This window comes from Salmo salar, chromosome 29, assembly GCF_965601325.2.
Source record: "Salmo salar chromosome 29, fSalSal1, whole genome shotgun sequence".
Taxonomy (NCBI): domain Eukaryota; kingdom Metazoa; phylum Chordata; class Actinopteri; order Salmoniformes; family Salmonidae; genus Salmo; species Salmo salar.
Window position 1 is genome coordinate 32,822,652 of NC_138319.1, and position 14,140 is coordinate 32,836,791.

Sequence of the window (14,140 nt, forward strand, 5' to 3'; positions counted from 1 at the left end):
CTTATCCAGAGCAACTTAGGCCATATAATGGTGACGGACAACAAGGAAATGTGTTTCAATATTTTCAATGTGTCACGCCCTGACCATAGAGAGCCCTTGGTTCTCAGGGTGTGACTAGGGGGTGTTCTAGTCTTTTCATTTCTATGTTGGTGCTCTTGGTATGGTTCCCAATTAGAGGCAGCTGATGTTCGTTGTCTCTAATTGGGGATCATACTTAAGGTGTCCCTGTTCTCACCTGCTTTGTGGGATATTGTTTTGTTGAGTGCTGATGTGTGCTGACACAATGTTTCAACCATTCAGGTTAAAACGCAGACTTGTCCAGACAAGCTGACATTGGGTGGGTGCATTGGGGTTTGTAGCAGGTGAGTTAAGATATGCATGCCATTTCCCATCAGTCCATTGAGTCCAGCAGGCCCCTAATAACAAACCATTTACTGCCCACTTACTCATGCATAGATACAACTGCGATGCAATAGGCTACTTTTCTCCATTCTTCAGTCTTTCAGCCCCTCGTAGAACACTACCCGGAGAGGAGACAAATACTGCAGAATTCTATCATCAAACTCGGAGGTGATATTCAAATCTCATGTCTTTCTCAATCCAAGGAGCAGATCAATTTCCGCAGACCTGGTCGCGATATTTTCCGCCGTTGGGCTTTCTCGTATGCGACGCGGCACACAGTGGGGCACCCGCGACAACTGCACGCCTCGATGGAGAACAGTTACTTCTGTCGCGTCGAGTTTATTTGCGCCTCGCTATGAGAATTGCCATCATTTACCTTTGCCCGAACCCTCCCTAAAAGAAAAGAAAAACAAGAGAGTGGATTGGGATGAAGAATGAGAAATGGAAATGCGTTCTTTTTGATAATGCTGGGACATTAGCTGCGCCCAGTTTGGTCCTCTCCTTTTGACAAAATTAACTGAATAAATTTGGCCTATAATGTAGATTTTTCGTCTTTGGTTCTGTATTGTATGATGTACAGATGAAAATTCGATTGCATGTTTAATATTAATGTATTATTCATTTAAATTATTCTGAAAAAAAATAGATGTGGTTAAAAGCAGATAAAAAATAATCAGTCATTTCTTATTCTCTATCCCACAGATTGGTTGTCCCTTTTGATTCTGTCCACAATGATAAAGGCCTACACCTCTGATTCTTCGATTAGGTCCTATGCTAAACGCAATCATTCAAAGGCCTTTATAAACTGGATTGTTCAGCACTGAATGTTGATTGGCTGACAGCCTGACAGCCGTGGTATATCAGAATGTATACCACGGCTATGACAATATTTATTTTTACTGCTCTATTTACATTGGTAACTAGTTTATAATTAGCAATAAGGCACAAGGGTGTGTGGTATATGGCCAATATACCATGACCTAAGGGCTGTATCCAGGCACTCTGCATTGCATCATGATTACTAACTGCCCTTAGCCATGGTATATTGGCCATATACCACACCCGCTTGGACCGTATTGCTTAAACATGCCACTTAGCAGGCCTGATTATATTGCCACTGTTATCCTTTCCAACATGGCCAGCTAAGTAATGGAGTCATCATCTCGTTGGTTTTAGTCATAGAATTAGGAAGTAGAATGGTAATTGAATAGGATCTCTATAATGTCAGTACACTGTTGTGCATCACCATATCATTAATAATATTCATTATATTTCTACGTGCATCAGTGCATCCGTAGCCCCGATGTGGATGGAACGTAAAACTACACATTGGACCCATGTTGTATTTAAAAGGTGGCTTGGGGTTGTATTTGCTTTCGCCATGACTTTGGTCCTTGTTTGCTCACTTTTGAGCAAACAGCCTCTCCACCCCTTTCTCCCAGAGAGAACCCCCCATACGTCACGGACGGGTCTGGTCTTAATTAAAGCCATATTGAGAAAGAGCATAAATCCAGCCCTCCTCTCCTCTTTTTTTCCACTCTCTCCATCTCGGGACGTGGGGGTTGTGTGGCGTATTGGTTAGGTAGGTAGAGCAGACTGAGGCACTGGAGAGAAATAGTTACGTTTTAACCAGCGTGTTGGACTTTAAACACGTATTTTCTTCAGTTGGACAGTTTCATAAGGAAGGACAATGGCCGGGCTTAAGGTAATGACTAAGGAGGAACAACTTCCGTAAATATTACCTCCATTTATGATGAATCTAAGTTCAGGTTATATTTTTACAGAGGGCTGTTATTTCTCATAAATTGTTCTTCATTTAAAATAAGATGCTGACATATGGGAACGATAAGCATATATAACTTTTTTTTTTACATTTGAATGTTATACATTAGCTATCAATCGCATCAACAAATGTCCGAAATCTTATGATATGCAATGCAAGCCTAAACTGTGTTTCGCTAAACTAAACTGTGTTTTATAAATGTGGAGCCTACTGCCGCGGTCCAGCGGTGCGCTGAAGAGGCGTTCCCGTATGTCCAATCAGCGCGCTGGGTTTAGCAGCTGCCCAGATGCGTCCGAGCCGCTTGTGGAACGCAGAGCTCTGAGCGCAGTTAACACGGTTAACACTGTAATCAGTTGACGGCCATTGTGCCACTCATGTTTCATTCAGCCACTGTAATTTATTGAGAATTTGGGCATCATTCTTCCACACCAAGTAAACTACACTGCAAGGAATGTAATCACGCGAGCGCGCGCATTACTGGAAAAAAGACGCGTGCGCTTTTGCAGACCCGCGATGACTCAGCACAATTTATTTGGTTTGTGCGTGCGCCAAGTTCCAAGCGTAGGCTACTGTGAGAGGAGAAAGAGAGAACTGGGGGTCGTACTGCTGTGGCGTTGCATGGCTACATCAGAAAAGTCACGTAGGTTTGCATTGTGTGCCAAGTATGCAAACAGATGACACAAGTACTCTGAGCATAAAGTCTAAAAGTTATGTAAAATGTTGGTCCCATGTTTCATGAGCTGAAATAGAAGATCTCATACAATTTCCATAAGTACAAAAAGCTTATTTCTCTCAATTTATTTTGCACAAATGTATTTACATCTGTTAGTGAGCATTTCTCATTTAACAAGATAATCCATTCACCGCTGGGCACAATAAAAGGCCACTTTATAACGTGCAGTTTTGTCACACAACACAATGCCACAGATGTCTCAAGTTGAGAGAGCGTGCAATTGTCATGCTGACTGCAGGAATGTCCCCCAGAGCAGTTGCCAGAGAATGTAATGTTCATTTCTCTACCATAAGCCACCTCCAACATCGTTTTAGAGAATTTGTCAGGATGTCCAACCGGCCTCACATCCGCAGACCACATGTAACCTCGCCAGCCCAGGACCTCCACATCCGGCTTCTTCACCTGAGGGATCATCTGAGACCAGACAGCTGATGAAACTGTGGGTTTGCACAACCGAAGAATTTCTGCCCAAACTGTCAGAAACCGTCTCAGGGAAGCTCATCTGCATGCTCGTCGTCCTCACCAGGGTCTTGACCTGACTGCAGTTCAGCGTTGTAATCAACTTCAGTGGGCAAATGTTCAACTTCGATGGCCACTGGCACGCTGGAGAAGTGTGCTCTTCACGGATGAATCCCGGTTTCAAATGTACCGGGCAGATGGTAGACGGCGTGTATGGCTTCGTGTGGGCGAGCGGTTTGCTTATGTCAATTTTGTGAACAAATTGCCTCATGATGGCGGTGTGGTTATGATATGGGCAGGCATTAGCTACGGAAAACAAACACAATTGCATTTGATCAATTTGAATGCACAGAGGTAGCGTGACGAAATACCGTGACGAGGCCCATTGTCGTGCCATTAATTCACCGGATCTGTACACAATTCCTGGAAGCTGAAAATGTCCCAGTTCTTCCATGCCCTGCATACTCACCAGACATGTCACCCATTGAGCATGTTTGGGATGCTCTGGATAGACAGGTATGACAGCGTACTCCAGTTCCCGCCAATATCCAGCAACTTCACACAGCCATTGAAGAGGAGTGGGACAACATTCAACAGGCCACAATCAACAGCCTGATCAACTCAATGCGAAGGAGATGTGTCATGCTGCGTGAGGCAAATGGTGGTCACACCAGATACTGACTGGTTTTCTGATCCACACCCCTACTTTTTTTTTTAACGGTATGTGTGAACAACAGATGCATATCTGTATTCCCAGATGTGCGATCCATAGATTAGGGGCATAATGATTTTATTTCAATTGACTGATTTCCTTTTATGAACTGTAACTCAGTAAAATCTTTGAAATTGTTGCATTTATATTTTTGTACAGTGTATAAGGACTAAACAACATAGACATGATGATGTCATAATATAATGCAATACTGAAGCCAGATGTAAAGTATCACTGTCAACTGTAGTGCCTCTCTCTCAATCTCCTCCAGTACCTGAGTGGGTTTGGGAATGAGTTCTCCTCTGAAGACCCTCGTTGCCCAGGGTCCTTACCTGAAGGGCAGGTAACATTCCACACTAGACCAACACCTCACCTGTTATCCAACTGCACCCCTCAAACCACACCTGTATAGCCTACATTGTAGGTTCTGTAGGCCCTGCAACACCCCTCACACCTCCATTACCCTCTCTGGGATGTTGAACCCAGCTCTGATGTGTCTCTCCAGAACAACCCTCAGGTGTGTCCCTATGGCCTCTATGCTGAACAACTCTCTGGCTCCGCCTTCACCTGCCCACGGCCAACCAATAAGAGGAGGTATCCAGTCATTTAATAGTGATTGACAGGAATGTATCCTCTTTTCAATGGTCCTCAGATTATGTGTACAGCAAAGCAATTTTATACACTTATTCATAGACATGCACACAGAGGAACACACTATCTTTGCTAAGTTTCTTTCCTCGATTTTACAGCTGGTTATACCGTATCCTGCCGTCCGTCCGCCACAAGCCCTACACCGCAATGCACTGTGGAAACCTAACAGAGAAATGGGACGAAGTGGAACCTGACCCTAACCAGGTACAGAGAGAAATGGAGAGAGGAAGAGAGGGAGGGAGAGAGAGAGAGAGAAGATAAACAGGGAAATTAAGTCTCAACATTTAAAAATGGTTTCCTTTTCGTAGCTCCGATGGATGCCGTTTACCATCCCCAAATCCTCAGAGAAGAAAGTAGACTTTGTGACGGTAAAACATAATCCCTCGTTCACTCAGTCCTCTGGTTTTACTTGGTAGAAAATAGCTGTTTCTGCTGCATAGCCTGTCACCTGTCCTGGGTCTGATTGGTTCTCCCATCTGTCAACCATAGGGTCTGCACACCCTATGTGGAGCAGGAGACACCAAGTCCCGCAATGGGATCGGCATCCACATGTTCACCTGCAACACCTCCATGGGTGACAGGTGTGTGTGTGTGACATCATCTCTCCCATAATTGAGCTTTAAAACTCTGAGCCCCATGTCAACAATTTTATGTGGTCTCTGCTTTTCAGGTGTTTCAACAATTCAGATGGAGATTTCCTCATTGGTCAGTCAAATATGCAGTTTTTTTAGTAAAGGTACACATATTAAGTTGATAAGTAGTAAGTAAGTACCCACCTGTTCTCTCTCTCAGTACCCCAGCAGGGGGAGGTTCTGATCACTACAGAGTTTGGGAAGATGATGGTGGAACCCAACGAGATCTGTGTCATCCAGGTGAGACGGCAGCACCAGAGAACTTACGTCTGTCAATCTTGACAGTTCTCAATGACAAAACCATGCTTCACATGAATCCCTCTCATTGTCGACCTTCACCTGCAACTGTCAACCTTCACCTGCAACTGTCAACCTGCAACTGTCAACCTGCAACTGTCAACCTGCAACTGTCAACCTGTAACTGTCAACCTTCACCTGTAACTGTCAACCTGCAACTGTCAACCTTCACCTGCAACTGTCAACCTGCAACTTTCAACCTTCACCTGTAACTGTCAACCTGCAACTGTCAACCTGTAACTGTCAACCTTCACCTGTAACTGTCAACCTTCACCTGTAACTGTCAACCTTCACCTGTAACTTTCAACCTTCACCTGTAACTGTCAACCATCACCTGTAACTGTCAACCTTCACCTGTCCCCTCGCCTATATCTGTATGTCCCTTGTGTGTTGCAGCAAGGTATGCGTTTCAGTGTGGATGTGTTCGGGGAGACCAGAGGCTACGTGTTGGAGGTGTACGGAGCCCACTTTGAGCTTCCCGACCTGGGACCCATAGGTGCGTGTGACACCATTCCTCCTCAACGTGACACCTTGACCCTCCCACCTTTCAACGCTATAACATTTGTGAACCTATCATCTTCCTAGGGGCCAACGGACTGGCCAATCCCAGGGACTTCCTGACTCCGGTAGCGTGGTATGAGGACCGTGAGGTGGCCACAGGCTACACCGTCATCAACAAGTATCAGGGCAAACTGTTCTCCAGCCAACAGGTGTGTACGTGTGCGTGACGTGAGTACACGTGTGTCTTTAGTTCATATGTACATGTTCTGTCACAGACATTACAATACACAGCATTATAATTCATGATAGTAGCTTGTAATATATACATGGGACACCACTAATGTTAGCGATTAGCTATCTAGACGTCCCAACTCCGAGAATAGCTGCACGTTAACATTGAACTGCCCTCCCCGATTATTTAATGTAAAATGCCTGACAGTTCTGATCAGCAGGCTCCCGTCTCGGCTCGCTTACCAGCCTTAATCATAATTAGTTAACGCGTCCTGGAGTTCCCACCAGATACTTACCTGTCTTTTCAGAAGGGGAGAAAACCTTGCTCGAGTTAAGCATTAATTTCAGCATATTTTACCGGGGAATGATTTCCCACCCCGCTCTGAAAGCTTCCTGTCGAGCAGGTAATTGGATCGACTCATTTTGTCTGACAGGAGGGGATTTTAAAGAGACAGGGAAAGGGAGGATGGAGGGTGTGTGTGTGTGTGTGTTAGGGAGGGAGGTAACCGTGGAAACACCTGTGTTAGAGGGGATACAGTGTATTCAGGAAGTATTCAGACCCTTTCACTTTTTCCACATTTTGTTAATTTGTTTACAGCCTTATTCTAAAAAGGATTTAAAAAAAAGATTTTTATCAATCTACACACAATACCCCATAATGACAAAGCAAAAACAGGTTTTTAGACATTTTTGCAAATGTATTACAAATAAAAAACTGAAATCTCATTTACATAAGTATTCAGACCCTTTATTCAGCACTTTGTTGAAGCACCTTTGGCAGTGATTACAGCCTTAAGTCTTCTTGGGTATGACGCTACAAACGTGGCACACCTCTATTTGGGTATGTTCTCCCATTCTTCTCTGCAGATGCTCTCAAGGTCTGTCAGGTTGGATGGGGCACATCGCTGCACAGCAATTTTCAGTCTGGGCTCTGGCTGGGCCACTCAAGGACATTCAGAGACTTGTCCCGAAGCCACTCCTACGTTGTCTTGGCTGTGTGCTTAAGGTCGTTGTTCTGTTGGAAGCTGAACCTTCACCCCAATCTGAGGTCCTGAGTGCTCTGGAGCAGGTTTTCATCAAGGATCTCTCTGCATTTTGCTCCGTTGATATTTCCCTCGATCCTGACTAGTCTCCCAGTCCCTGCCGCTGAAAAACATCCCCACTGCATGATGCTGCCATCGCCATGCTTCACCGTAGGGATGGTGCCAGGTTCCTGCAGACGTGACGCTAGGTATTCAGGCCAAAGAGTTCAATCTTGGTTTCATCAAACCAGAGAATATTGCTTCTCATGGTCTGAGAGTCCTTTAAGTGCCTTTTGGCAAACTCCAAGCGGGCTGTTCCACAGGTTGACTCCAGTCAAGTTGTAGAAACATCTAAAAAATGATCAATGGAAACAGGATGCACCTGAACTCAATTTTGAGTCTCATAGCAAAGGGTCTGAATATTTATTGAAATAAGGTGTTTTTTATTTTTAATACATTTGCAAACATTTCTAAAAAACAGTTTTTGCTTTGTCATTATGGGGTATTTTGTGTAGATTGATGAGGAAAAACATGTATTTTATCAATTTTAGAAAAAGGCTGTAACGTAACAAAAAGTGAAGAGATCTGAATACTTTCCGAATGCCCTGTGTATGCATGGGATATACACCGGTCCCCTCTTTCTTTTGTTAACTTCTCTCTACCTCTCTCCATCCACCCCTCTCTTTCTCTTAGTCATCTGGTTTCGATACCGTGTGATGGGGCTTGCACTTTTTCCCCCCACCTAACCTGAAACGTGTGTGTGTGTGTGTCACACATATTGGAATTGTGGGGGGCCAGGTTCCGTCTCTGTTTGGTCCCCCTGCAGAGAGATGAAATTGCTCAAATTAACTTATTATTTGCTTGACTGGGCCAATATGTTTTTTCTTTTTTCTTGCACTCCGTTTTTAATCGAATCTGGCAGAGTTATCACAGGAACTGTAATGCCCAAGAGATTACCTGCCTTGGGGTACTCCGACCCCCTGGGTGCATGGTGTGTTTGTGTGTGCGCTTGTATTGCATGCGAGTGTGTTAGTATGTCATTTATGGTGTATGTCTGTGGGAGAATGCGTGTGTGGGAGAATGTATGTGTGCTTGCGCACGTTTGAGAGGGTACATGGGTCAGTCCTGAAGACAGCTTGAGCTGTAATGAATAATATTGATTTTAGAACTACCATTGAATGTCTCTTTCACAGTGACATTATCAGAACTGCTATATAAAATTGCTGTGGTTTTAACAATCAAGATGAAGAAATATCACTACACCGCCTTCGTGTCTCTCTCCCCATCTCTCGCCGAGCGCCGTGAAAGTTTGAGAAAGTTTGATTGTGAAACCAATTACTGCATAAATACCTGGAGCTGAAGATCACAACGAATGGGGTGAATGAAAAGAATAGTAGAGAACGAGAGGAGGCACACCGTTCAAAATCAGCCCTTATCCTCAGATTATTTCTTTCCCCATGCTGGTCTACGTCTGTTTTTCAATTATGAATATCAAGCCGACTTGAGGTACGGCTATATCTCAAGTTCCAAGGTGTGGTAGGCCAGGGGATGCTGACGCCTGCCTCACCCCTACTATACATTCTAACATTCTATTTCTTCTTGTGTGTGTGATTGCAGAGTTTCTCTCCCTTCAATGTGGTAGCGTGGCATGGAAACTACACACCCTACAAATACAACCTGGAGAACTTCATGGTCATCAACTGTGTGGCCTTCGATCATGCGGTGAGAACCTCACACACGCACACATAAAGCACGCACACACACACACACCCCTAACCCTTCTTCTCTTCCATCTGTGCACCAGGATCCTTCCATCTTCACAGTGTTGACGGCCAAGTCCACCCGTCCAGGAGTCGCCATGGCTGACTTTGTCATCTTCCCCCCGCGCTGGGGAGTGGCCGACCACACCTTCAGACCCCCGTACTACCACAGTACGACAAAACACACAATTCTAACCCTAAGAACAAATAACTCAAGCACTTGCTCGTCTTCAGTTCTGATGTTACCGAGAACTTTGTCCTTTCTAGCATAGCCATCTAGTGACTACCCTAACCTGTCCCTGGTCTCTCTGTAATGTACACTGCTCAAAAAAAATAAAGGGAACACTTAAACAACACATCCTAGATCTGAATGAAAGAAATAATCTTATTAAATACTTTTTTCTTTACATAGTTGAATGTGCTGACAACAAAATCACACAAAAATAATCAATGGAAATCCAATTTATCAACCCATGGAGGTCTGGATTTGGAGTCACACTCAAAATTAAAGTGGAAAACCACACTACAGGCTGATCCAACTTTGATGTAATGTCCTTAAAACAAGTCAAAATGAGGCTCAGTAGTGTGTGTGGCCTCCACGTGCCTGTATGACCTCCCTACAACGCCTGGGCATGCTCCTGATGAGGTGGCGGATGGTCTCCAGAGGGATCTCCTCCCAGACCTGGACTAAAGCCTCCGCCAACTCCTGGACAGTCTGTGGTGCAACGTGGCGTTGGTGGATGGAGCGAGACATGATGTCCCAGATGTGCTCAATTGGATTCAGGTCTGGAGAACGGGCAGGCCAGTCCATAGCATCAATGCCTTCCTCTTGCAGGAACTGCTGACACACTCCAGCCACATGAGGTCTAGCCTTGTCTTGCATTAGGAGGAACCCAGGGCCAACCGCACCAGCATATGGTCTCACAAGGGGTCTGAGGATCTCATCTCGGTACCTAATGACAGTCAGGCTACCGCTGGTGAGCACATGGAGGGCTGTGCGGCCCCCGAAAGAAATGCCACCCCACACCATGACTGACCCACCGCCAAACCGGTCATGCTGGAGGATGTTGCAGGCAGCAGAACGTTCTCCACGGCGTCTCCAGACTCTGTCACGTCTGTCACGTGCTCAGTGTGAATCTGCTTTCATCTGTGAAGAGCACAGGGCGCCAGTGGCGAATTTGCCAATCTTGGTGTTCTCTGGCAAATGCCAAACATCCTGCACGGTGTTGGGCTGTAAGCACAACCCCCACCTGTGGACGTCGGACCCTCATACCACCCTCGTGGAGTCTGTTTCTGACCGTTTGAGCAGACACATGCACATTTGTGGCCTGCTGGAGGTCATTTTGCAGGGCTCTGGCAGTGCTCCTCCTGCTCCTCCTTGCACAAAGGCGGAGGTAGCGGTCCTGCTGCTGGGTTGTTGCCCTCCTACAGCCTCCTCCACGTCTCCTGATGTACTGGCCTGTCTCCTGGTAGCGCCTCCATGCTCTGGACACTACGCTGACAGACACAGCAAACCTTCTTGCCACAGCTCGCATTGATGTGCCATGCTGGATGAGCTGCACTACCTGAGCCACTTGTGTGGGTTGTAGACACCGTCTCATGCTACCACTAGAGTGAAAGCACCGCCAGCATTCAAAAGTGACCAAAACATCAGCCAGCAAGCATAGGAACTGAGAAGTGGTCTGTGGTCACCCCCTGCAGAACCACTCCTTTATTGGGGGTGTCTTGCTAATTGCCTATAATTTCCACCTGTTGTCTATTCCATTTGCACAACAGCATGTGAAATGTATTGTCAATCAGTGTTGCTTCCTAAGTGGACAGTTTGATTTCACAGAAGTGTGATTGACTTGGAGTTACATTGTGTTGTTTAAGTGTTCCCTTTATTTTTTTGAGCAGTATATTTTGTAGTAGCGTGTGTTTGTGTCAGAGCTCCCCGTGTCTGTGTTCCAGGGAACTGTATGAGTGAGTTCATGGGGCTGATCAAGGGCCACTATGAGGCCAAGGAGGAGGGCTTCCAGCCAGGAGGGGGCAGTCTCCACAGCATGATGACCCCTCATGGCCCTGACAGAGACTGCTTCGAGAAGAGCAGCACCGCTCCCCTCAAACCAGAGAGGGTGGCCGAGGGGACCATGGTAACATATGGGAGCACACACGTGATGAAATTATAAAACTGTAAATATCAGTGATCCGTCAAGTAACATCCCTCTCTCTCTCTCAGGCCTTCATGTTTGAGTCGTCGTTCAGCATGGCGGTAACTAAGTGGGGTCTGGAGACTTGTCAGAGGCTGGACAAGAGCTACTACCAGTGCTGGGAGCCGCTACGCAAACACTTCGACCCCAACTGGAGACCAAGCAAACAGTAGAGTAGAAGCAGAACAGTCATTGCTTCCCCTAGATCACTTTCAAGGCATGGCGCAAAGGCCAATAAAGTCAACATCCTGGACCTATTTAGCTTCATACCACTATACCGTGGCTCAATTCATTCTGTCACTCACAGCCTAATAGAGTGTTTGGGTAATGCTTGTTTTTTTGACTGACCAGTTCATTGATAGATAAAGGTACTGGACAAAAGTGAATGAATAAAAATACCCTGGAAGACTTAATAGCACGTTTTCACTACTCTGCTGCCCATGTATGTTTGTAATGACAGGCAGACACTTTATTTGCTTTTCAACAATAAAGGTTTTTTTATTCAGTTATCAATAATAAATACACACGCTGACATTAACTCTACAATACTTTACAATGGAAGTCTGAGATGAGCAAACTCAGTAGGCAAGCTTGAACTTGCGGTCGTAGGTCCCAGCTTTGATCTGCTCCTCCTTCTTGTCCTGCAGGGGGGGGGGGGGGGGGGTTAATGAGGTCACGATGGCAACAGAGAGACAGCATCGTCACCTAAGCCAGGGTTTCCCAAACTCGTTTTTGCCCTAACACTACACAGCTGTTTCAAATAATCAAAGCTTGATAATGAGTTATTTGACTCAGCTGTGTAGTGCTTAGCTAAAACCAAAAAGACTGAGTTTGGGAAGCCCTGCTCTAAGCAACCTCCTCTTGGTGTTGTGTTTATAATATGAACTAATGTCTCATGAATAAATACAGGGTTGTTTTTCTTCCTCTCAGTGGAGAAATAGCAGAGGAATTACAGCACTGTGTGAGTCTCAGTACCCAGGTCTGTGACAGCTCTCTCGGATTCAGAGAGAGGATCTTAATAACAATGGAGGTGCCATGTAGACTGTGTCACAAAGAATGGTGGCGGAGTAGAAGGTGAGCTTAGCCTAGCGCGTGTTCTTCTCTGACTTCAGTTTCTTACAAAAAAAACGTTAAACTATTATGGAGTCAGACAAAGTTTCAAAGTGTATTTGCTTCCAATAATGCAAAAATTAATATTTCACCATGTCGATGAGCTAAAATGAATTTACTGAGAGTGACTTAATACTGGCTCTGTCTGAGGGCTCAGACTCCAATCACTTCTGTATTAGACAGCAAATGTGTCTGTTCAATGGATGACCTTAGTGGGCACAGTCTAGTGACCCTGTACAAATTTGCCTTCATAATATAGATTGGAACACTTTCCTAATATTGAGTTGCTTACCTTTAAGTCATGTTTAAAAAAATAAAAAACCTGAGTGGTAGATCTCAGTTTGTATTTTGACTCAATGTGATCTTGACTCAGAAAAGGTTGTTGACCACTGGTATAGAGGCTAGGGTGGATTTGGAACAGACCCCTAGTGTCAGGGAACAAGTAGGATAAGGGTTGGTGTCATCTCATCCATACCCTGTCCGTCTTCAGTACGTAGTACAGGACGAAGAGGGGAACCACTCCAAAGAGCCCACCTAGCAGCGACGTCTTCTTGGTGGCTCTGAAGTGGTTGTAGGGGTTGGTGCGTGCGTACACCCAGCGTGTCAAGGCAGGGTCTTCCTGTAAACACAAAAAAACAGCATGTCAATAATGACGGCCATTCTTTGAGAGTGGGTGCCAATCTTATTACAGTCAACTACTATCGTGGTAAAAACGGTTGAATTCAGAAAGTCATGTTCCCCCAGAATAAATTTAACTGAATACAACAATGCATCACAAATTAGTTTAAATAGCAAACTTACTCCGAAATTGTAATATCAAGGTCATATCAACAAAAGTAACGTTAGTTAGCAAACCCCATCAATAGCATTACCTCTGGGTGAACTGTGAGTCTGACATTCGCAAGCTAGCTAGCTAGCGTTAGCATGTTAGCTCACTCTACTTACAATAAGCTCTTTTCTGTGCGGGTTGTTTAGCTGCATCTGATATTGTCTCTTCAGCTGGGCCCTTAAGACAGCCCTCTCCTCCTCGGCACGTCTCTGGTCCAGCGAAAGGTTGAAATATTCAGCAGGGTCCAACGTTTTTGGCCGAGTAGCCAAGGGCGCTTCGCGGTAGTCCGCCATGTTTGTGAGTAGAGACCAATGACCGTAGAGACAGACAACGTGATTAGATTACCACGAAGTATCGCGTTGTCTTCCAGCAGGCTAGTTTCCATGGCAACACGAAGCATTACACACGAACCTGTCCATTTTTTGGCAGGGACTGTCAACTTTTGAGTGCCTAAAAATGTCCACAAAGACTTCCAAACAGTGGCGATTTTAGTATGTAAATCTTTGTATTGCAAAAAATACAAAGTGAGATGCATGCGAGCAAAGCCACAACACTAAACGATACATTAATTGCACTATAACGGTGACAAAGGTGCCTGTTAGGGCCTACATAAATAAAGCTATCCCAACAGCAGTCCCAACATCTTACCATTGCTACACCTGTCTATCAGCAGAGCCTTTCCTGACAGAGAAACAGTTCATTCAGCCTCATTTAATGCCTTTTTAAAAAACATAGCTGATATGGCTGACTTGCTTAAATAAATGTGGTTTCTACTGACAATTGAGATGTACAAACTATGGCATAAAGGGATGACAAGCGAATGAGATAA

At 45.1% G+C, this 14,140-nt stretch overlaps 2 protein-coding genes across 3 annotated transcripts; one reads left to right on the plus strand and one right to left on the minus strand.

Moving 5' to 3' along the window:
* Nucleotides 1-1,905: 1,905 nt before the first annotated feature.
* Nucleotides 1,906-11,877, plus strand: LOC106590602 (homogentisate 1,2-dioxygenase). Its single transcript, XM_014181723.3, has 14 exons — nt 1,906-2,107; nt 4,361-4,432; nt 4,595-4,683; nt 4,839-4,944; nt 5,049-5,108; nt 5,230-5,321; nt 5,411-5,445; nt 5,533-5,612; nt 6,066-6,165; nt 6,255-6,379; nt 9,041-9,145; nt 9,228-9,354; nt 11,134-11,315; nt 11,402-11,877. Exons 1-14 carry the CDS (start codon nt 2,093-2,095, stop codon nt 11,543-11,545), a joined length of 1,332 nt encoding a protein of 443 aa, XP_014037198.1. The 5' UTR covers nt 1,906-2,092; the 3' UTR covers nt 11,546-11,877.
* Nucleotides 11,841-13,633, minus strand: ndufb4 (NADH:ubiquinone oxidoreductase subunit B4). 2 transcript variants are annotated; one of them, XR_001325073.3, is made up of 3 exons: nt 13,428-13,633; nt 12,775-13,101; nt 11,841-12,013 (listed from the first exon to the last, which is right to left on the minus strand). XR_001325073.3 is itself a non-coding variant. In NM_001141168.2 (3 exon segments), coding segments are annotated over 3 exon segments (384 nt in total). In that variant the 5' UTR covers nt 13,605-13,614; the 3' UTR covers nt 11,848-11,950.
* Between the last annotated feature and the right edge of the window lie 507 nt (nt 13,634-14,140).